Genomic DNA, 24,961 nt, shown 5'->3' with positions numbered 1-24,961 from the left:
AAATGTTTTGCTGCATTAGAAAATATGTGGGAAATAAAACATTTTTTTACATAAATTTAAAATGTTTCATATTATGACATGCCCATAGATGCCTTATCAGACGACGTCACACTGATAAGCATCAGCATGCTCGCGCAGGCCGACAGCACATGAACCCCACCGAAATGTACCATCAAGTATAATGTATGCTCAGTCCCTCGAAGGTGTCGCGCACGCAGAGCATGGTCGAGAATAGCAGACCTCTAAGCTAAGAATAGCAGACCACGATCTGAGCTTGTATATCAGCTGTTCTTTGCGCACAATACTGTAATGTCTCCCTAGGGTGCGCCTCACTAGCCAACACACAAAATTAGGTTGAACTAGAAAAAGTGCCCTTCTGGGCACAGGTCTCCACCAGGATGAGCAGATGTGAAGAATTCCAGGCAAAGGTTTTTCTTTGGCCTCTAGGGAGTTGGCATACAAAGTTATCCACAGATCCGTGCAGTTAGAGGTAAAAACAGTTTTCGGCCAGTTATAGTTGAAATTGTTCATGTGGCATTTCGTCCTCGGCCTAGTGGGAATGTGGGTGCACAATTTCACAGAAATCACGCGATGTGTTCATGATTTGCAGCATTTTGTTTGAAACTGAGCACTCCTGTGAACTTTGGAAGCCAATCTTAACCAATCAGGATGGAGTCTGAGAAATCTGAAAGACTGGTTTCGTTGAATGGCTCTAGAGAGACTGTGTACCAATTTGCGTGATGTTTGGACAAAATCTGTAGGTGTACTGTGCAAAAACTTGTTTTGCACAAAGCGGCCTCCTGGTGGCGCTATAACAGGCCGTTCTGGAAATCTGAAAGACTGGTTTCGTTGAATGGCTCTAGAGAGACTGTGTACCAATTTGCGTGATGTTTGGACAAAATCTGTAGGTGTACTGTGCAAAAACTTGTTTTGCACAAAGCGGCCTCCTGGTGCCGCTATAACAGGACGTTCTGGAAATCTGAAAGACTGGTTTCGTTGAATGGCTCTAGTCTAGAGAGACTGTGTACCAATTTGCGTGATGTTTGGACAAAATCTGTAGGTGTACTGTGCAAAAACTTGTTTTGCACAAAGCGGCCTCCTGGAGCGGCCTCCTGGTGGTGCTATAACAGGCCGTTCTGGAAATCTGAAAGACCGGTTTCGTTGAATGGCTCTAGAGAGACTGTGTACCAATTTGCGTGATGTTTGGACAAAATCTGTAGGTGTACTGTGCAAAAACTTGTTTTGCACAAAGCGGCCTCTTGGTGGCGCTATAACAGGCCGTTCTGGAAAGTTTGGGGCAGAGGTTCATCGTTGGCATCCAGGGAGTGTGTGTGCAAAATTTGGCATCGACCGGGTTAACGGTGGCCGAGATTAGCTGCTCACGGACACACGGACGGACACACGGACGGACGGACGGACGGACACACGGACGGACGGACGGACGGAGTGCAAAACATACTCTCCCCCCATGCCTTCGGCCTGGTGGAGACAATGCACTGAAACCAACAATCCCCTTAACAACAAGTTTGGAGATCTGTTGGGAATTGATTACATGAAGCAGTCAACTGTGCGACCAGTCTCAATGTCTGTAAACAAATAATTGGTCTATAAGTATGCCAGGTTGAAAGTTGTGGATAAAATATATTTCCTAGGGTATATTCTCAAAATCCCAAAGGCACATTATTGTTTGAGAACAACAGCTGTAGACAGTATAGCTCAGGGCTGGACTGGCCACAGGGCATACCGGGCATTTTCCCGGTGGGCTGCGACCGTAGGGGGCTGCCATGATTAAAATAAAATCTTTTTTTGGCAGGCCAATAGGCGGCAGGCCACCAGGAAAGGTCCGGGTATGCTGCCATTCTGCCAGTGCCATCATGATAATTTAACTGTACTTGTATCAGTGAGTGACAAATAAACCCTCTACAAAGTCTGTTGGTTTGTATCATTTAGGCCTATGTTGTTCTGTAAAAGTAGTGGTATTAGCGCTTGTTTCTGTGTGCCGCGACGGAGCGGGCGGTAGAGTTTCTGCTATCTGCGCGCTGGTTGTGGTGGGCCGGTCTGGGCCAAATTCACGGGAAAAAGTGTATTGTCAGCTGAGAAGGGCATAGTACAGTACATTGTAGTAACTGTATGACAGTACAGTAGTTCTACTCTACTGTATTGAACCTAATTAGTGTTGGAAGTGCTTTCCCATACTGCTACAACAGTATACACTGTGTGTGTGTGTGTGTGTGTGTGTGTGTGTGTGTGTGTGTGTGTGTGTGTGTGTGTGTGTGTGTGTGTGTGTGTGTGTGTGTGTGTGTGTGTGTGTGTGTGTGTGTGTGTGTGTGGTGACTGCGTGTACGTGTGCATTTGTGGTGAGTGCTTCCCTAATGAGATCACTTGAGTGGACTATTATGTTTAGACATCTATAGTATACCAGTGTGTCTTCTTCACGCTCTCTCTATTTCTCTCCATTCCTCTCCGGCTCTCTTCATTAATCTCTCTCTCTCTCTCTCTCTGCGCTCTCTTCCACCAAGGAGTGCATAGTCTGTTTAGGGGTTTATATAACCTTAGGGGTTATATAACCTGGTCATGTGGTAGTGTTGTGTGGTAGCTGTTCTCCAAAAAGACAAAAGAGTTCTCACTTCCCACACTCTTGATGCGAGGAAAGGAAAGAAAAAATAAAGCATCTGAAGAAGAGAGATCGAGGCTGACGAAAGCATGCGATCAAAACGGAAATAAAACATCATCTGATTTATTCTACTGCCAAGTGGGCCATGTAGGTTGCCAACGGTTCCTTGAAATATGGAATTGCCCCTTGTTTGGAAACTAAAATATGTGTCCCTTAATCAGAACAAATAGTGTAAGCAGTAGGACTACACTAAGGAACACATTTTTGTTCCTTATTTTTTTTAATCAATCTTACAATCTTCAAACAGCCCAAATACATAGGCTACTATAAAAACACTCACGTCAAAGTAGAATAGATTTACCATTTATTGCAACAAATGGATACAGTTAAACTTGGCGTTAATGGCTCTGCTCTTTAAAATCAACATCTCTGAAAATGCATGCAAAGTAATTAAGTAAACCACCAATCAGTGGTCTGGATGGTTTGTGATCCATGAAGGTTGGGAACCATGAGCTACGGTATAATGGATGCAATGTTTATGTTAAAATGCTGTTCACGTGCCGGTGGCACAGTCAGTAGTGCTGTCACCTCACAGCAAGAAGGTCCTGGGTTCGATTCCTGCTCGGGACGCTGTGGGTGCTGGCAGTGTGTCCTCTCCTCCGTGTCATCAGTGCCCATACCCGAGGCGGGGTTGGTGAAAGGGCCTTTCTGTGTGGAGTTTGCATGTTCTCCCCGTGTCCCCTAGGGTAGGTACCCTCACAAAAAACATGTAGTAATCCTGGTCTCTAAACTGCCTCCCCCTGGCCAGCGCCTGATGGAGGGGAAAGGAACTGGTTGGAATAACGTGTTCCGTCCAACCAGGGAAACTCCCCCCCAGGTCAGGTAAAGGAGCGACTTGGACACTCATGCATGAAGGAAGCATGAGTTCAAGTCCGTTGCTCTCCCCAGATTGGCGGAGGGTGTGTAGAGCCCAGGATCACATTAGATAATTGACACAGGGGTGAAAATGGGTTGCAAAATCGTGGGATTAAAAATATAAAAAATAATAATAATAAAATTATGCTGTTCACTACATTTTTTTGAAGGTGCTCACCTTTAAGGATTTGGCCAAAATACTGTAGGGAATCCATGTCTCCCTGTGGGGTTTATAAATGTTTAACCAATGAAAAGTATTAACAAGAGCTTATTATATTATTATATCCATTGGAACACAGGTTCTTTTTTACTGAACAGTAACAGTTTTGGACATTTTTTGGAATTTTTTTTTAATGCTTGTTGATCACACCTGCCTCTCTCTCTCTCTCTCTCTCTCTCTCTCTCTCTCTCTCTCTCTCCCTTTCCCTTTAAGATTGAGGACATTGTGACAAGCATTCAGGATGAGACGGAAGGCGTGCCCATCAGAACTGTCAAGAGCTTCATGACCAAAATCCCTAGTGTTGTCACAGGTAAGACTGAGACACAGCACTACAGAAAGAGAATGCTGACAGTACGCATGTTTCCATTAAGCCGTGTTTTTGCTCATTAAGGCTCTTGCACAAAAACTCCTGGATGGAAATACCTCAAAATGCGAATAAGTGTGTGACTATAACTTCACTAGAAAGTCATGCCACTACCATGAGCGGTTGTGCATCTGGTGATGAATGGAGTGAACACCAGGGTTTAAATACTGTGAAGGTTGATGAGTTCATGGCCGGCAGGTGTGTCAATTGAGTGACCACAGACAGGTGTGCCAAGGCTGGAAGCTGGGAGGCAAGCCACACGGAGCCACAGTATGCCCACACAGAGCCACAGACTGCGACACACAGAGGAACGAGCTCATGATGGACCGCTCCCTTCTGGTCGAAGAATCTTCCACTGCAGGCTTTGTCTCTTGGGTTCTGGAAGGGTTAGGGTTAACAACCGATTTAAATGCTCGTTTCATGCCGCAACTTGGATTTTCTTGGCCATTCCTAAATTAAATAGAGTTTAGCTCGTTAACGTACCTTCACTTTTTGGATACTATCTGCAGAAAAGGGTAAGCTGCGTACATTTTGGAAACCATGCAGCGTTTCTGAAACGCAATGGGAGGGCTTGGATTCGTGACCTCATCTCGGCGCTACAGATTGAGCGTAGGGACTGAGGGAACGTATCAGGGAAAGGGTTAATTAACCACTAACCCTAACCCAACACAGTATATGTCACTGTGCAACACAGTGGCATACGGTAAGCGGTTTCTCAATTAGCATTGAGTCATGAGCGTGGCTGCCACAGTCCTATTACTTTTCTTACACTCCTCATGTGTACATATGTTACCTCAGTCAGTCAAATCTATCAACATCATATAACAATTTCCAAGTCTCCCCATTCCCCACCCTACAGGCTCAGACCTTTCAGTCTAGTTTCTAGCCAAGCCTGCAATCTCACAATGCATCACGTTGCAACGGGTTATGAGCTTTTGGATCTGTTATTTTCACAGAATGTTCACCATATATTGATCCATTTTTGTCAAAGGTTCATGTGGTTAATAATGTTAGCAGGGCCAAACAATTATGATGTTGGAGAGAGGGCCACTTGCAACACCCCACCCTGCCCCTCCACTCACAGAAAATGTATCACCTTCTTGCGCCATTATCGGAGCATATCAATAAACACAATCTCTACAGCTGGAGCCGAGATAGCCCGGGGGTCGCAGAAACAAATACATGATAGAGAATTAAATGATGACCCTCGAGATGCACAATGAGCAAGGACAAGGGAAGCGCAGGAGAGATATTTCTTTCTTTCTCTCTCCCTCCCAATCTCTCTCTTGTTTTGTCATGCATTTTTCTGCTGCCTTTTCTTATCTCCCTGTTTTACTCATTTCCCATCCTTGGTCTCTTTCCCCTGTTCCCTCTCTTTGTTTTGACGTGGAAAAAATGTGGGATGAAACAGTAAATTATACACGATGCTCAGACGACGAGGCTGGTTCTCTCTTTTCTCTCTGTCTTCCGACCCAAATAGATTCAGTAGATCTTTTATTATTTATTTATTATTATATATTATTATTTATTATTATTATTATGCTTCCCCATCGATCACACTTTTTGTTTCACCTCCCTGTTACCTCTGCCTCCCCCTTTGCCTTCCTCTTGTGCTCTCTCTCTCTCTTTCTCTCTCTCTCTCTCTCTGCGTATTCCACCAACATCAACCAACTTTATATCGCCTCTGAGGCACAGACGGAGAGGGATAGAGAGAATAATGGAGAGAGAGGGAGAGAGAGAGATGCTTCATATGAGTTGTCGGCTAAATTTAGTGAATTGTGTAAGGCCCATTTGTGGGTCACAGACCAATTTGTATGGGTCACAACTCAAGTTTGCCCCGACGAAAATAAAAGCCTGGGTATCGAGGCTACAACTCAAGTAAAACTCCCATTTTCTTTTCCTACTGTACATAAAAGAAAAATAAATAACAAAAAAATATATAATGTGAAAATAGCCAATCTACAAGCATTCAACGCGTTGTGTGCTTGTAGATCTGCTATTTTCAATAGTTTGGGCCCTGGGCAAACATCTAATGTCTCTTTTGGGTCTCGACCTGAAAGGTTTGGGAACCACTGGCTTAGCGGGCCCTTGGTAAGCTGTGAGCCAGCCATGCTATAAAACAGTTATTCTCCATTGTCTGTCTGACCCCATTACAGGTGCAGATATTGTACAGTGGTTGATGAAGGAGCTGGCAATCGAGGATCCAGGTGGGTGCTGAAAAACACATTGGATTATTGTGTCAAAGGCATTCTTTATTGTGTCGAAGGTAGCCACCCCCAAAGACAGCTGAAATACTCCACACTGAAATGAGTGTGCAGTGAATATTTGGATGACTCAACCAGTGACTTTCTCAGAGTTCCCTGAGCTAGCTAGCAGCAGGGGCAAAAATCTCATATCAGCTTTGGCGGGACAATGACATTAGGGGTGCAACAGTTAAGCGAACTAATCAATTATAAAGAATATAATCAATCAATCAATCAATAGAAATAATTGATTGGGGGGATAACAGTAGCGATTGGGGGAGATAACAATAATGCTCCATTTGTTACTCTGTGAGTGTACCTATGGGTCCACTCAGGATTTTACTGTGTGCTTATACATGGAGTAGCTATACGTATACAAGTCGAGCGATACTCATTTAGCTGTTTATTCATTATTTATTGCTGTTCCACAGCTGAAGCCATACACATCGGCAGCCTCATCGCTGCTCAGGGCTACTTCTTCCCCATCTCTGACCATATCCTGACACTCAAAGATGATGGTACTTTCTACCGCTTCCAGGTGAGATAACGAGCACAGACAGACAACTCCAGCGAAGGAGGACAATGATGGGATAACTTGACATTTTGTTATATGGTGCTTTTTTTACCACAATGTAAAATTTAACTCATGTTATTAAATAAGAATTAACTCATGTTAATTTAACTCAGAGACTATAAAAATGTAGGCCTATTGTAACCAAATGGACCTGTAAGGAGTACATTAATTTGATTAGATGTCTGTGTACGCTCGAGTTGCTCGATAAATGAACACTGTGCACACAGCTAAATTCACCATGCCTCGATTTTTGGGGGGAAAGGTCAATGTCTACTCATGCTGTAGAATGACATTTAAATCCAGATTAAGTCCCTCCAACTGAATTGAATAGATGAAGGATAATAATTATTGTCTTCTCCCTCGAGTACTTATTGTCTGGTGCCTCTGAGAAGGCGAGCTTAAACCCAAACAAATCCCTCCTCATCCCACATTAGTATGACTGACACACTATTATGCTAATTGCACCGACTGACAGCATTTCCGTGCACGTACATAAATCTAATTTCATGTGGATTTCCAGATCTACATGGGTACGGCATAACTTGGATCTTGGAAGTCAGTCGCATATCGTCGCTCTCGACCCTGAACAATCTTTTTCTTATTTATTTTTTAATCTTTTGAAATATTATAGAAAAGGCATTTTAGGGAGTAAAATGTAGGAAAAATATTTACTCCAGACCCATAAAAGCAGGTCTGCATCCCAAAATGGGTCGTGAGTTGTGACTCATGATGACCTATACTGTATGTATAGTGTTTTTGGGAAACACTAACTGGATCCCAGGCTTTACCAGGGCATACAATAAGCCACGTTCAGTTATCTTTTCACGTTTTCCTTCAATTCTACATGGGGGGGCTTCCGTTGACCCCGTTAAAAATGAATAGGGATCTGTTGAAATATTCATCACAACTCTGCCTGGGAGGGCAACTCTGTCCTGAGTCTTGAATGAGCAGCACTGCATGTCCATTGTACTGCAGACCATCAACAAGAAACCAAATGCATAACAATCTGTACCCTACAAAGCATGCTTTCAGTCATCTGTCTCCCTTCACGTACAACCCCCCTCCCCTTGGTAATGCCACAGCAATAATTACATCTGATCACTTTATCCCTGTAAAGTAGATGTTAATTAAAAAGTGGAAATTATGTTCCCCACATCCCTTGGCATGATGGAACTCAGCCAGGCAGCCATGATTAGAATGATCTTCGTGTGGAGATCCACTTCCTCTCCTTGGTTCCATTAACCCTGTTCCCCCCTGGCCCCTCCTCATGGACAAGGAGCCCTTTTAATTAACCACTTAGGCCTGATTTCTACTTCGTCATATGACGATGTCGCTCTATGAACATAATTATCGCCAAGAATAACGAGTTCTAGCAAAGAATATATATTATGTTCTAATAGAGGAGTGAAGAGTCTAATTCTGGAAGGGAGTGACAAATCTGGGCACAACAGCTGCAAGGCTCTGGCTTTGATTCTCCTAGAGCTCCTTCAAAGTGAGTGTTGCAGCTGTGGAGAGACAGACAGACAGAAGGCATGAAAGCCTGTTTGGAATAGTATAAAAGGTCCATATAGTCTCCTTTACATTCATCAGCATTCCGTTTTCAGTGGAAATCGCTTTTTCTTTTTTGTGAAAGACAATGAGAAACACGGATGTGACAAAACAATTATCATCTGTGCTAGCTTTGTGAAGTCTGCACACTCTGTCTGAGGCCTTGATTATTCTCTTTATTTTTGTTCATTTTCTGTCTTCTGGTATGTTAAAGCCAAACATTACACTAAAGCCCTGCGTATTTGCAAGATTTTACAACAAACGGCATGCTAACAGCGAGGCCTTGAGATTGTGAGACATATGCCCACGTGAGCCACTCGGCCACCCAGGTGAGGGGCGAGCAGCCGATGGCCATATGTATGTGAAAAAGGTGGAGTTAGATGGAGGGTGTGAGACCCTCGCTCCCCAACGCTGACTACAGGCATACATACAGGCTACCGGGGTACGCGCTTCAATTAGGTAGCAACTTAGCATGATACTTGTGTTTGATTTTGAGTATTGCCGGCAGCAAAACATACGACAGTCTCCCACGTACCGTATGACGATCCTGACTCACTGAGAAGACATGTGTAAGAATAAATCATGAGATCCCTGCAGTTGCTCTGTACCTTTTCCCATCTACACCCATCCAAATGTCTGAAAATATGGATTTTAAGGTTCAAGTGGTTAATGAAATGTCACTGGAGCTTCGTCAAGCTGTTCAGCACCACTTCTATATCTGTGAGCTGAGCTTCCTATTTATCCGCCCTTTGCTCTGCTACAGGCACCATATTTCTGGCCGTCCAACTGTTGGGAGCCGGAGAACACAGACTATGGTAAGAACCACAAGGGATTCCTTGACATTTTTCTCTTTGCAGACACAGCCTTGTGCGCAAGACAGTTTTGAGACAGAATAAGTGAACAGGGAAATGTGACGGTATATTAGAGGGTTGAAGTGCTTAAACAAAATTCCACATTGTCAGTGGAATAGTGGGATTCCACACTGGATGCGGTGTGAGGTACACCCCATCCACGACCATTGGTTTTGGCTCAAAATACTTGGGATTCTCATTGAGATTTTGTTCAGCGTCTGCATGCAACTCTGAGAATTCACTGGGTTGTCACTTTACCTCCCTCAAACTCGAGTCTTGTAGCACAGCTGGTAGCATCCGCTCAGATGAACCATTAGATAGGAGGATTAGTTTAGCTTTGTTCCACTTCCTGACTTCCAGCCAGTCACAGATGAGACCCTGGTGGCAAAGGATTTTTCCTTCAATCACTGTCATCGTCCTTGGCCATGGATGGATGGACAGGGGGCCAAATGAGATTATACATACTGTACCACCTGCACCTCCTCACCAGGGGAGGTGGAGGCCAGGGGTGCGGGAGGGTGAAGGATGAATTGGTGCAGAGGGAGGGTGTCTATCCATTGTGATTATTCTATAAATGTATGTTTCAATTTATCGAATAATCGAGAAGCGAAAACTTTCTTTTTTTTAGTAGCCAGTTATTTTTATCCCCTTTTTCCTCCCCAATTTAGTTGTTATGCCAATGAATTCTCGAGTCCCCACACACATTTCTGTGTTGTCACTGCTGAGCCCCCATCTGTAGCGCCTTCGTCCTACTCCTTCCTCCCAACACTCCCCATTGATTGACAGGTGCCGCCCCAGCCAGTAGGAGTATGTGCAGTGACACCTACCGGCTTCCTTCCCACTGGGCAATTGTATTCACAAAGACGCCCGACAAAGCCGGATACATCACAGGGGGATTTGAAGTTTCGAACCCATAACCTCGTCCGTGGTGGTGGGCAGGGACTTTACCACTCCACCACCTAAGCACAAAATATCTTTAATCAACAAAATCAATTACTCTCTATTTTTTTTACTTTTGTCGTATGGTGTCGATCTACAAACTTGTAGTTTTTTTTTTAATTGATTAAATCTATTAGTTTGATTAACTGTTGCACACCTACAGAACATATAGATCCATCCATCCATCCTCTCTCTCTCTCTCTCTCTCTCTCTCTCTCTCTCAGCTATCTACCTGTGCAAGCGAACCATGCAGAACAAGACCAGGTTGGAGCTGGCAGACTATGAAGCGGTGGGTGGAGCTCATCTAACCTCTACACCTCCGACTATTGATTGAGTATAGCATGACAAGCTTAAGGCAGAAAAACAACAGATTGCAAAGGTCAGTGGTGTGCTGCTGGTGTTTCCCCGACGATGTGAGATCTGAGTCGTTGCACGGGCCAGGGCAGATTTCAAACTCCAGTGTCATGTGAAAAGGTTAAAGGATGTGTTGTAGACATACATGCTCAACTGCGTGTTTGTTCAGTAGCAGGTCTCTCCGTCTCTGCAGCAACAGCAAATGTTTTTTTCAATTTAGGCATTTCTATGCTCTTTATTCAGAGCAACTTACAATAAACAAGGTAAACACATACATCAAATGCAGAGAGACAGTGTAGTAGTGTGTGCCTCAGTAAACTAGGATCAAAGGTCAACCAAGAACCTAGCATCAGTCTAAATCTGTACATTGAAACTGTAGGATACCAGGTAAACAATGGTCTTTGTGGAGTTCTTTCCTATATCCTTTTCAACAAAAGAATACCACTGTTTAAAAAGTATTGTTATGAGCTGGACTGGTCATAAAACCTGTGTGTTGTTCTGTGTTAACAGGAGAACCTTGCCAGGCTGCAGAGAGCCTTTGCCAGGAAGTGGGAGTTCATCTTCATGCAGGCGGAGGCCCAGGTCAAGTAAGTGTGCACAATTACTGTGGCAACACACTAACCGTGTCAGACATTTATTTGCTGGAAAATCAAAGCCAAATAACAGTCTCTCAGTATGGCCTTGATGTAAGAATCCTAACCCAGGAGCCGTTTTTGAAGATTGTTATAAACTTAAACTCTATATAGTTAGTTGACCTGCTTCTCAATGGCTCTACACTATGTCCCCTCCTGTTTACACTATACACAAAGAATCTTCAATAAAAATAGTCGATCTACTGTACAATAATAATAATAATAATAATAATAGCTCAGATTTATATAGCGCTTTTCTAAATACCCAAAGCGCTTTACAAGGGAACACCAGGAACAGACTTTATTAAGAAAAAAAGATCAAAGCTAAAACATGACAGATACAGGGTTAAAAAGATAAAAGGATAAACGAGACCTCAACTGGGGAAGGCTATTCGGAAGAGGTGTGTTTTGAGTGAGGTTTTGAAGGAGAGGAGAGAGGGAGCAGCTCTGAGATGGTTGGGGAGTTCATTCCAGAGTTTGGGGGCCGAAACATAAAAGGCCCTGTCCCCCCAGGTACGGTACTTGGCCTTGCGGACCTTCAGGAGGTTAGCTTCACTGGACCTGAGGGAGCGGGGGGGGGGGACATATGGTTCAAGAAGATCGGAGAGGTAGGGGGGAGCCAGGTTATTGAGAGCTTTGTAGGTGGTGAGCAGGATTTTGTAGTGAATTCTTTGTTTGACGGGAAGCCAGTGTAGGTCGTGGAGGACGTGTGTGATGTGGTCTCTGGATCGTGTACTGGTGAGCAGGCGGACAGCGGAGTTTTGAACGTGTTGTAGTTTGTTGAGGACTTTGGAGGTGGTGCCATTGAGTATGCTGTTGCAGTAGTCAATCCGGGATGTGATGAATGCGTGGATGAGGGTTTCGGCGGCAGTGAAAGACAGAGAGGGCCGGAGGCGGGCGATATTCCTGAGGTGGAAGAAGGCGGTTCTGGTGATCTGGTTTATGTGGGGGAGGAATGAGAGGGTGGAGTCAAATATGACACCAAGGTTACGGATGTGGGGGGAGGTAGTAACAGTGGAGCCATCGATATTGAGGGTGAAGTTCTGGGTGGAGCTAGTGAGAGAGTTAGGGCCGATGAGAAGGATTTCTGATTTGTTGCAGTTTAGTTTTAAAAAGTTCTTTTGCATCCATATTTTGACATCTGTGAGGCAGGTGGTGAGGGTGGAGTGGGTGGCAGCAGTGATGGTCTTGGTGGAGAGGTAGAGTTGTGTGTCGTCGGCATAGCAGTGGAACTGGAGGTTGTGGTGACGGAGGATTTGCCCAAGAGGTAGGATGTAGATGATGAAGAGGAGAGGACCAAGTACAGAGCCCTGGGGGACGCCGTGGGTGACTGGGGCAGTGGAGGAGTGACAGTTGTTGATGGAGATGAACTGGTGGCGGTCAGAAAGATATGATTTCAGCCAGGAGAGGGCAGTGTGTGTTATTCCAAGGGACGACTGAAGGCGTGAGATGAGGGTGGAGTGATTGATGGTGTCAAAAGCGGCAGAGAGGTCCAGGAGGATGAGGATGGAGAGGGAACCAGAGTCGGCGGAGAGTAGGATGTCGTTGGTGACTTTGAGGAGGGCTGTTTCTGTACTGTGCATTGAGTGGAAGCCAGATTGAAATGTTTCATAGAGGTTGTTTGAGTCCAGGTGTGATTTCAGTTGGGAGGCGACTGCTCTTTCTAAGATTTTGGAGATGAAGGGGAGGTTGGAGATGGGGCGGTAGTTGTTGGGGGTGTCAGGGTCTAGTCCGGGTTTTTTGAGAATGGGGGTGACAGCAGCCAGTTTAAGGGCAGGTGGGATGAAACCAGAGGACAGGGAGGTGTTGATGATTTTGGTGATGGTTGGGTAGAGAGCTGGGAGGCAGACCATAACTAGGGAAGAGGGCATGGGATCCAGGACGCAAGTGGATGCCTTCATGCCGGAGGTTATGGCGGATAGGTCAGATGTGGTGATCTCGGTGAAGGTAGTGAGTGGTTGACCAGAGAACAGAGGGAGGGTAGGTTCAGGATCCGGGGGAGTGGTGGAGGAGGGGATGGCCAGTTCAGAGTGAATGTTGTCTATTTTAGTTTGAAAAAATGTGAGAAATTATTCACATTTACTGGTTGTGAAGGAGGAGGTGGTGGTGTCCATGGGTTTGAGCAGGTTGCTGACGGTGGAGAAGAGCGTTTTGGGGTTATTGCTGCCAGATTGGATAATGGAGGAGTAGTGGGAGGTGCGCGCACTGTTGAGGGCTTCCTTATATTGCTGCTGGTGTGAGTTGTAGGCCTCAGAGTGAACAGTTAGACCGGTTTTGTTGGCTAGCCGTTCAAGCTTGCGGCCCTCAGCCTTAAGGTGGCGGAGGTGGTCTGTGTACCAGGGGGCAGAGTGGGTGTAGGAGACAGGTTTTGTTTTCATAGGAGCAAGCTGATTTAGGCAGGTGGAGAGGGCATTGTTATAGTTATTGACTAGTTCAGTCGGGGAGGCATTCTGGGTGAGTGAGTGGTCGGAAATTGAGTCAGTCAGGAGGGAGGAGAGAGCGGGGGGCTGGATGGATTTGAGGTTGCGAAATGTGATGAGGCGTTTATGCTTGATGGCAGGGTTGGGGATGTCAATGTCAACGGTGAGGGCCAGGTGGTCAGAGAAGGTGGAGAGGGTGGAGCCGGAGTTGGATAGGTTGCTGATGGAGGTTCCGGTAGTGCATATCAGGTCTAGTGTGTGACCTTTTCTGTGTGTGGGAAAATCTACATGCTGGGTTATATTAAAACAGTTTAGAATGTCCAGGAATTCAATGGCAGGTGGGGAGTTGAGTGAGTCCACGTGAAAGTTGAAATCACCAAGTAATAAGACAGATGGAGAGATGGCACAGAGCTGGGTGAGGAATGTGGAAAAATCTGAGGGAAATGAAGGATTGGGTTTGGGGGGGCGGTAGATGACTGCAATAACCAGGGGTTTGGGGCCAGATAGTTTAAAAACCAGTTGTTCAAATGAGGGGGAGGTTGGAATTGTGACTGGGCTGGTTTTTATGTGTTGTCGATGTATTATGGCTAAACCACCTCCGCGTTTGTCAAGCCGTGGTTTGTCCATGTAGATGTATCCTGGGGGTGTGGTCTGGTTGAGTGAGATGTATTCTAGGGGTTTTTGCCAGGTTTCAGTAATGCAGAAAATATCTATTTTATTGTCCGTTATAAAGTCGCTGAGTATGAGTCCTTTGTCTGTTAATGATCGGGTGTTGAACAGAGACAATTTGAGACATGGATTTAGTTGGACGGATAGTGGCGGGGCGCACGTGTGGTGTGTTGTTGTGATGACGTCGTTCATTTGACCAGAGTGAGGGAATAGTGGAGTGATCTGACCGGGAGTAAACAAACTTTCTACAGGAGCTTCGGTGGATGTATTTGGATCGGCGTAACAGTCCGTGTGTTTTGATAGCTGAGATAAAGGATGGAATGACGATGTAGTTGTTGAGTTTGAGCAGTTGTGAGGTGGAGTAAAACAAAGAGCCCATGGTGCCATCCGGGATTGATGTTGTTAGCCTGGAGCTGTTGTTAGCCGCTGGCAACACGTTTGTTGACCAGAGGAGATGGAAACACAGACACAGCAGGGTAATCCACAACATGGCAGTTTGACGGAGACGTAGAAAAGAAAAAGAGATAATGGATGAATGGGCAGATGAGACCAGTGGGAGCTGTAGGAGCGGTGGTGGAGCCGGGGGTAGACAAAAAAAGGTGACGATCGTAGCCAAATGATGGCTAAGTCGTATAGCCTGTATTCCACTTTGCCACGCGTGCTGTGGCACTGACAGCGGGGAAACTGACTGCAGGTTGCTGGTTGCTAGCTAGCCCTAGAGCCGCCAGCTAACCAGCACAGAACACAGGGAACAGCTGCCTATGTTGTGGTTGCCAGCTAGCCCTGAAGCCGCCAACTAACCACAACGTAGAGAGTCAGCCGAACCGAACCGGCTGCCTATGTTGTGGCTGCCAGCTAGCCCTGAAGCCGCCAACTAACCACAACGTTGAGAAGCAGCCGAACCGAACCGGGGGACAGTGTTGTAGAGTCCAGGTGTTTCCGAGGTGGACGTCGGAAAGTCGTTCTGTTGCAGTGATTCCTTCCACGGCGGTGGGACAGTGGAGCCAGCGGGTGAGTGAACAGCTTTCCCAAAGTTGAGGTCCAGTTGGACAGTTGGACAACAGCTCAAACTAAAACTAATACAAAACTAAAACTAGTAGCCTACTAAGGTCACTTTGCACAGTTGCACAAAGTTCAAGATCTGGGACAAATAAACTAAACTAAGCTACCACGGATGGAGAAGCGGCGAACAAGCAGACGCCAGCGTCCTCTCACATCCTCTCACGTCCTCTCACATCCGGGGACAGTGTACAAGCTGACAGCGCCCCACAATATGGATGCTATGGTTCACAAAACATTTCTGCCATAGAGGATGGTACAGACATCACCTTCTTGAAAGCAATGACAATGTGTTTATCATGCAGGAGTTGAAAGTATAAATGGTGAACTTCGTATTGATTGCCAAAGTGAAGTTGTATCATTTCAAGAAGTCCTATTTTTATATATTTAGGAATGCCAGTTTGAAAGTGGTTAACGCAAGTGCAAGTCTCAAGCCAAAAATGTAGTTGACAAAATAGCAGATCTCATAAAACTGTGCATGAATACAGCAGTGTCCAACATTCAGCAGCAGTAGGCTACAGCACCAACGTATATCCAGTTTGTGCATATTGCATTATGACCATAGACGGTAAAATAGAGGGCATAGTTTGTCCTGGTATACTGTACATGAAAATGTTCATAGTGGCAGCAAGGCTTTCCGCAGGATGCACGTATGTGTAATGCAAGCAAATCTAATATTTTTGCAGAAATAATACATTTCTGCTAAAATGTTTCCTATGTACAATAGGGTGTTCTCTTGTAGCAATGCCTTTTTATCTGTGGGACATGAACTCAACACTGTTGGATGCCGTGGTATATTTACTCAACCCTTTTCTCTAAACATTTTTAACCACTTAAGCCCTATTTTATAAATCTTCTATTTGTACATTGCAAAATGAGTACTTTTATTACATTTGTTACATGTATGTTATTATAGGGTTATATAATATAATATAATATTATATATAGTACATGCCAATACCTTAAAAAAATCTTTAATTGTCAATATAGGACTTTTACTCAAAGTCCTATATAATAACAGAGTATTCTGAGTTCTTCTTCTACCACTGGTTGGACGGAAAACATTCTCTTATATAATAATGCCTTTCGCCTGTCCTTCCTGATTAGCTGGCTCTCTCAATGCCAAACAGTGAAAGCTTTTATGTCATCTCTTATGTAGGATTGACAGGAAAAAGGATAAGACAGAGAGAAAGATCCTTGACAGCCAAGAGAGAGCCTTCTGGGATGTCCATAGACCTATGGTGAGTGAGTGAGAGAGAGTGTGTGTGTGTGCGTGCGTGCGTGCGTGCGTGCGTGCGTGCGTGCGTGTGTGTGTAGGGCCTTAGTCCTTCTCCTCCTCCCAGCCAACACTCCCCACTGGCAGGTAGTTACCCCCCCCCCCCCCCCCAGAGAGGACGTGTAGGGCCTTAGTCCTACTCCTCCTCCCAGCCAACACTCCCCACTAGTTACCCCCCCTTTTGGGCATGTGAGCTCAAACCCACAATTCAACATTTTGGTTTTAAGATGTTGATATTAATTCTGTATTCATCCTTAGGACCCCAAATCACACCTTGGAAAGCATGAGTGTCTATTTCAAACAAAGTGTTTTTTGACTGGGGGGTCATATTTTGACAGCAGGAATTGCCTGTCGTAATTTGACCCCCCAGTTTTCGGACGTATTAGGATGTTGATATTCATTCATCAGCCAACACTCCCCACTGACAAGTAGAACCCCCCCCCCCTCCCCCAGATAGGACGTATAGGGCCTTAGTCCTACTCCTCCTCCCAGCCAACACTCCCCACTGGCAGGTAGTTACCCCCCCCCCCCCCCCCCCCCCCCCCAGAGAGGACATATAGGGCTGACAGGTAGTTAGTTACCCCCCCTCCCAGGGTTCACCACAATTCCACTTCCAAACAGGAAATCATCATATAAAGACAGTAAAAAAGGGAAAAACATGTAGACACCGCTTTCCCGGTTTTAACGAGTTTATAATTAAAAGCTAAATTAAGTGGATAAAGTTGGAGCTGTGTCCACTGACGCCTTTTTCCACCTAAAAAGTGCCCAAGTTTGCTCAAGCAAATAAAAACGCCACACATGAACATGCCATTGCAAGATAAATGCCCCGCACCGCGCCACAATGTGGCGCTCCCATTGTAGATATGCTGTGCTCATTAACAAAAATACATCTTAGTGGACAACAGGCCCTTACTGAAATGAACAGACAGTTAATCACAAAGATCATAGAGAAATTATTCCTAAATTGAATGTGTTTCAAGACTTGGTCAGTGGAACGTAGTGAGAGATGACAGAAGGCAGGAAAAAGAGAAACAAGACAACAGTGATTCCCATTTTGACTGTACTAATATGTGTGCTCCCCAGCCCGGCTGTGTCAACACCACAGAAATGGACATTAGGAAATGTAGACGCATGAGGAATCCTCACAGAGTTAAAAAGGTATTTCTAATACATTTCATTGACCCCTTTATTTGTTTTAGTCTTGGTGCTGCTTTCACTAATATTGTGTAGCACCTGCTTTAAAAAACAAATATTGCAGCATATTACATCTATTCCCTCTTTTTGTGAATGTTGCAGTGCAACAAATGTGCCCAAATATATGTGCAAAGTTAAGAAGTTACAAATACAGGCTTACAGTAGATTCACAATGCCATCTGGAAGGCCAGCTGTCATCCGTGAGAGGATGTCTTTTAACTGTCCTTGACATTAGGACTTTGAGGGTTGGTAATAATAAAGTCTCTTGTAAAATGTCCTGGTGCTGCTTTAAGAGGCTTCATCAACGGTTCAGTACTCCTTCTCCTTGAGACACTTATATTCTTTGTGTCTTTGACTGCAGAGACAAACTCACAATAGTGACAATAGTTCAAGGTGTTGAAAGTATGCCTGTCTCCTCTCTCATGAATTCTCCTCCTTCCATCCATAATCTTTTAAATAAGTAGTTGACGTGACCTGGTTGGTACCTAACATCTACCCAAGAACTATTTGACGTGACCTGGTTGGTATCTAACATCTACCCAAGAACTATTTGACGTGACCTACAGTTGGTACCTACAGTAACATCTACTCAAGAACCTGCCCTGCCACACGCCACGTACACGTTACGGCATAATTTTTGCACAAGGCTGCATGCTTAAAAAGAACAGATCTACAAGCTAACAGCAGGTCAGCTTGTAGATTTCTTTTTCACATTGAACAACGTTGTTGCGACTGTAGGTCACAGATTACTATGAAAACCTGCAAAACCTGTCATTCCATTCCGTCAGTCATGCCACGGGCGTCACTGCCCGCCAGTCCCTCACGCCTCGTGACACGTCACGCCACCATATATGGCCGTCAGTCCATCACGCCTTGTGACACGCTCCATATATGGCTGTCTCCATATATGGCTGTCTCCATATATGAAGATCATTACACTGACTTCATCAAACCCTGGATAGCCATACATGTAGAAGACTGGATCATCACCCAGATCTGCATATATGGAGCCGGCCAGCAACTCTACATCTGACCTTAAACCTCAAATCCTTATATCTCCATGCGTATATGTAGCTGACCTGTTCAGACATTCCATATGTTGATCCTCCCCACCCGTCCTTCCTGTTCTGACATTCCATATGTTGATCTGACCTCATCAAACCCTGTACACTCAAGACACGCTCCATATATGGCCAGTACAGAATTCATTCCATATGTTGATCTGACCCCCCATGCCGTAGCACCAGCACTCGCCCAGCAGTCTGCCGTCTGCCGTCACCCAGGCGGATGCGTGCACACGACCTCACCCTTTAGTGTGAGGTCGCTTCTTGCCCTCAGGGCGTCTTACTGGTAATATTACAGTAAGATATTACTTGGTAACACGTCAGATGTCTTAAGTTATTTTCATTCTCTCTTCCACTGTCTCTCTCGTCATCTGCAAATGGTCCAGTCTGTGTATGGTCTGGCAGAGGAGGGAACACAGTCACACAGCCCCATACACACACCATCGCATGTTGTTGTCCGAAAAGGAACCAATGATGATGTGGAGAAAGAGGTACAGTACATTTCATGTGAACTGCTTATTTAACCACTTGAACCCTAGCATCCCTATTCTGGGGGGATGCTGCAATGCTTGGGTCCACAAGGACCACGGTTTGCGAGGCCATACATTGAAATTACATTGTGTGGATCAGTTGCAAATGATATACCTTACCTTGAGAGAAATATGGAACCTGGGGAAATCTGTTCATTGTCTACACACGACTTTGGTCATGGTCCTGGCATAGACAATTAACCTCTAAATGAACTGAAAGAAACCATGTTGTGCTCATTGTGGTGCTTTCCTCCCCTCTCACTTTGTGTCAGATATCGTTCCTGAACACCCAGCTAGATCGACACTGTATGAAGATGTCCAAAGTTGCAGACAGGTAATAAAATGTCATTGCTGTATTAGTGAAATAATCTGTTTGTTCTCCTGATGGGGGGGTTTGTCTAACTTAACTCATGTCACATGCGAGATGCTGTGACCTCTGTGTTCAACGACCCGACTCCTCACGTGAGCTGCTGAGGAGTTCCTTAATAATAGAGGCCAAATTACTCTTTATGCGATAATGCGAGACACTAAAGGTTTTGCGGTGCTCAGCAGTTCAAGACGATACCCAGGCCATACAGGCGAGCCGCTGTATAGTGTCCTGGGGTCTGACTTCACCGACCAGCCTCTACGTCACTCACTGGATCCTCCAGTGTCGTGATGGGAACAGTTAAAGAACAACCGGTGCACAGAGAATTCAAGTCATCTCACAGTTCCATTGTACTACACAAGACAGAATGAGTGACAACCCCGTATATATGAGGTCCGATTTTTCTGAAAGGCTCAACCCGTCAACAATGATTAATTTTGTTCTTTTTCCGCAATCTGCCAACAACATTCCATGGCCAATATTGAAGAAAGGCTGAGGAGGTAGCCTACAAAGTTTTATAATCTCTCTCTGAGGGACTACAAACACAACCAGATGGCAATTATTCATAAAGAGAGATAGCACAATAATGTGACTTTATTTGAAGTGTGCTGCCAGCTTCAGATTGAAGGAATTGTGGGGCATCAGTGCAAGCACCGCCTGTCATTGCATTACATAACAGAAGAGAAAAAAAACATATCTTAACCTGAGAAAGGACCCTTTTAAGGAACGGATAATAACTTTTATGACTTTATTTTTGCACTAAATGTCTATTTACAAACATAGCCAGTGTCTACTACGATAACACCAATACCAGTGTGTGCATTAAAGGAGAATTTTGGATAAGCTGTTTTCTTACCTTACTCTGTTGTTATTATATCCAATAACGAGTGGTACAGGTGAAAGCTTACAGAGCCCAGCACAGCTCAGACTGTATGGCACGCTGGGTTTTAGGCTAAATCTACACATCTGTCTTTCATAATGACCAAAGTCGTTGCACAGTTTTGTCCCAAAGGGGCTTCTGTAACAAGTTGAACAAGCCTAAGACCCAGCGCACATGCTCTGAGCTTCTACCACTGGTTGATGGATATAATATGATCAGATTACGGTAAGAAAAGTGCTGGTTCAGAATTCTCCTTTAGGGCTTACATACCTTGATTACCCCCCCCCCCCCCCCCCCCCCCCCCCCAAATAATCATATTTTATTTGGGGACCTCCCAAAATTATCATATTTTAACTGGGGAACCCCCAAAATAATCATATTTAAACTGGGGACCTCCCAAAAGAATCATATTTGAACTGGGGACCCCCCATTTGAACTGGCGATACAACTGGCCGTTACATTTAGTTTGACTCGGTTCCACAGACACATAATTATTGTGAAAATAGCAGATCTACAAGCTCACATGGACCAGCTTGGTACGCGAGGCGTTTGAATTCATGTTTAAATTTGCTTTGCAAGCAATCATAAAACATGGCTTGGAGTAGGAGTCGAGAGATTTAGATACATACTTTTAGTTTGGCTTTAGCACTTTTGGGAGACGTGCTGTAGTAATGAAAAAAAGAGATTTTGATGATGACTAACACTATGAAGGTAAAAAACAATGCAGGTCTCTCCTCCCGGGTCCAGCTGAGGAAAGTTTATTTTCTTGACTGGATATTGCCCTGCCTGTGACCTCCCTCTAAGCTGGGAAAGGCTGTAGTACTGTAGGTGGTCGCCGTTTCACTTCTTCTTTAGTCCATCAAATAAAAAACAGCCACTGCAAGGCTCTGAGAGAATACAAGTATAGAGTAGCAAAAAACAATAACCTTTCTAAAGGTACAGCTAAAGGTCATAACTTCTTTAAAACAGCAGTGCTTGCATGTTATGAGCTGAGTGGACAAGTCGTCGTCATCATCATCCTCCATTTATTTATACAAAGTGTGTGTGTGTGTGTGTGTGTGTGTGTGTGTGTGTGTGTGTGTGTGTGTGTGTGTGTGTGTGTGTGTGTGTGTGTGTGTGTGTGTGTGTGTGTGTGTGTGTGTGTGTGTGTGTGTGTGTGTGTGTGTGTGTGTGTGTGTGTGTGTGTGTGTGTGCGTGCGTGCGTGTGCGTGCGCATCAGTCTGATGACTTACACAGAGCAGTACATGGAGTATGATCCATTTGTGACTTCACCGGAACCTTCCAACCCTTGGACCAGTGATGACAGCTCCTTCTGGGACCTGGAGGCTGGGTACGTGTCACTCCACGACTCCACTCGCATTCGCAGTCAAAAACGGCATCGTGGGATAACGGCATCGTGGGATAAAAAAAAAAAAAAAAGATAATGTAATGTATAATGCAGTTTGGAATGGATTGGAGAATAGGTCATGTCGATCATTTTAATGGACTGCAGAGCACACGGGCAATGCTCCGTATTGATCTTTATCTTGTACTGAACCTTTGTTGCACGCTGGTATCGTACACCGAAAATAGAAGATCTACAAGCTCACGCAACACTTCACAGTCCAATGGGTTGTGAGCTTGTAGATTGGCTTGTGTGTGTGACACTGGCATGAAACTAATGCCTCTTTTAGACGGCGACCATCTCCAGATAAAACTCCACTATGCATATATCTACTTTAATAACCAACAGTGTCTTACTGCATTTATGTTTTTTACTTTGCCTCATTTCTCTATTTTCAAGAGATCATGCACGCGCACGCACGCACACACACACACACACACCCCATCATAGACCGCTATAACCTCTTGCAAAGCCACATTGTAGAAACAAACTTCTTACTGTAAATCATCACAATGTAGTAATTAGGAAGGCTCCGTGGCTTACCCTTTTGGAGGGGTTGACCCATCATGTACATCCATCTCTCTCAACCCATTACATTATCCTCTGATCTCCACTGCTCTCCATAAATTATGCAGTGATTAATTAGAGAGGACAGACATGTAATCATTGCGCCTAATGTAGTTTAATAATCTAGCTGCATTGATAGATTATAGGTTCTGGGGGGAGGGGGTCCTACAGTACATAGAGATGAAGAGGATTCAGTGTGGGGTGGGTGTGATACGGGAATTTCACACCACTTTCCCAGTACCATTAAACCCAGTAGAGTAGAAGAAGGTATTTGTAGAATCGGACTTAGGTCTTAATGGGTTACGCAGTGCTGCAGAATCCTCAAAGTGATGTTGATACCACCTTCTCCCCTCTCTCTCTCTCTCTCTCTCTCTCTCTCTCTCTCTCTCTCAGTAAGGAGCCCAGCCAGCAGCGGGTGAAGAAGTGGGGTTTCTCTCTGGACGAGGCATTGAAGGACCCAGCAGGGCAAGAGCTCTTCCTTAAGTTCCTGGAGTCAGAGTTCAGCTCAGAGAACCTGAGGTGAGCTGCGTTCCGCTGCACAGATTGACCTGCAGAAATTTTAAAAGATTTAAAAGAAAATGAGGGAAGCGGGCACTGATAGCTGCGTAGGCGCAGATCTGACGCTTGACAGAAAGTCCCCAGGTTCTATTTCTGGACCCGTCAGACCTTTGATGCATATCACTCCCCGACTCTCTCCCCACTATTTCCTGTCTCACAGACTGTGGACTATATACTGAAGAAAGCATGTGACAGATGGTAGTCTAAAATGGTGAACAAAGGTCTCTCCTAATTCTGGCCACACCGTGACCTGTTGATCCAGCTTATCACAACCTGGCAGTGTGCAGCCTGGAAGCCAGATGGACCACAGTGTGACAGTATTGTAGGGCTGGTCAATAAAAGAAAATAAATAAACCCACTAAGCCAGATGAATTGAACATTTAGCTAATCCTTCCTGTGAGTTTAGTTCACCAGACTTTTCCTTTCAACAAGCACGAGAGATTCATTCCAAATACTGTCTCTGTCACAGTCTGTGAGAGTGCAGGGTAAAACCTTTGTCGCTGTGACCTTGGCAGAGTCATGACAGCTGATAGAGTTTTAATGATGCGGCTGCACAAAGTGAGGACTCTGTGTCTGTGCCCTGTGTACTTTACTCAGTCAGCTGAAGTCAGCTGATTATTCTGTGTGCAGACACACTGCTTATACATCCATCCATCCATCCATCCCACCCCAGCAACAGGTGAAGAAGTTGGGGGATCTCTCTGGACGAGGCATTGGAGGACCCAGCAGTGCAAGAGCTCTTCCTAAAGTTCCCGAAGTCAGAGTTCAGCTCAGAGAGGCTAGGCAGTGAGCTGCAGTAAATTCCGCTGCACAGATTGAGCTGCAGGAAAATAAATGAAATAAAATGCTGAGGGAAGGGGGCTCTACTAAAGGGGTGTCCAGAGTAAGAGACGGGGAGAAACACAATGATTGCTTTCTCATTTGGAACTGCGAGCTCACACTGCGTCCGTCACATAGGAAAAAGCTCAGCACATGTCAACTCACAAAGCACATCAATCGCTCTCCATGTAAAAAGCCCTTTGCAGGCGGTAAGTACTGGGAGCTGACATGAGTGTGGCGCTCCACTTCAGCAAATCCATGGGTCCACTGCATTGTAAAGGAGGCCATACACATTGCCACTACGTTGCCACACGTTCATTCATTCATTCATTCATTCATTCATTCATTCATTCATTCATTCATTCATTCATTCATTCATTCATTCATTCATCCATCCATCCATCCATCCATTCATTCATCTCTTTATCTCTTACACAATTAGTACTTCTTCTCCAGCAGTATCAACCCTCCTCTCTCCAGCAGTATCAACCCTCCTCTCTCCAGCAGTATCAACCCTCCTCTCTCCAGCAGTATCAACCCTCCTCTCTCCAGCAGTATCCTCTCCAGCAGTATCAACCCTCCTCGCCAGCAGTATCAACCCTCCTCTCCAGCAGCATGTGACTGGAATATAATGGTACATTCACTATGGATGGATGCGTTGACGGACATCAGGGCGACGGTCCAGTTAATTTCCTCACGCAACACTTGGGATGGGTTGTGAGCTTGTAGCTTGGCTATTGTGTGTGACACCGGCATGCAACTAAGTCTGAATCTCCCTTTAGAGTTCTCTCACTTGACCTGAAGTTACAGTTCCATGGAGAGCATCCGACCTGACCGTGCATGTGGTACAATGATGGATACGACACAGGTTTTCCATCAGTCGCTGTATGTGATTTGCATGTTGTGTGGTTGAATTCAAA

The 24,961-nt window shown here is 45.0% G+C and overlaps 1 protein-coding gene across 1 annotated transcript in view; it reads left to right on the top strand.

The window, feature by feature from the left end:
* LOC310876659 (regulator of G-protein signaling 6-like) overlaps positions 1 to 24,961 on the top strand; it is a gene marked incomplete at its 3' end in the record, with an annotated part of 109,080 nt that overhangs the window by 79,241 nt on the left and 4,878 nt on the right. Inside the window, exons 2-13 of the mRNA XM_083790250.1 lie at positions 3,963 to 4,059; positions 6,270 to 6,320; positions 6,788 to 6,894; positions 9,242 to 9,293; positions 10,493 to 10,557; positions 11,133 to 11,209; positions 16,562 to 16,643; positions 17,762 to 17,836; positions 19,323 to 19,427; positions 19,739 to 19,800; positions 21,933 to 22,043; positions 23,058 to 23,183. Of these exons, the coding sequence (XP_083646376.1) occupies positions 3,963 to 4,059; positions 6,270 to 6,320; positions 6,788 to 6,894; positions 9,242 to 9,293; positions 10,493 to 10,557; positions 11,133 to 11,209; positions 16,562 to 16,643; positions 17,762 to 17,836; positions 19,323 to 19,427; positions 19,739 to 19,800; positions 21,933 to 22,043; positions 23,058 to 23,183 (1,010 nt within the window). The remainder of the gene's footprint in view (positions 1 to 3,962; positions 4,060 to 6,269; positions 6,321 to 6,787; positions 6,895 to 9,241; positions 9,294 to 10,492; positions 10,558 to 11,132; positions 11,210 to 16,561; positions 16,644 to 17,761; positions 17,837 to 19,322; positions 19,428 to 19,738; positions 19,801 to 21,932; positions 22,044 to 23,057; positions 23,184 to 24,961) is intronic.

This window comes from Protomyctophum parallelum, assembly GCF_964188405.1.
Source record: "Protomyctophum parallelum genome assembly, chromosome: 19".
NCBI lineage: Eukaryota > Metazoa > Chordata > Actinopteri > Myctophiformes > Myctophidae > Protomyctophum > Protomyctophum parallelum.
The sequence above is the reverse complement of the archived record's forward strand: the minus strand, read 5'-3'. Positions and strand labels throughout refer to the sequence as shown.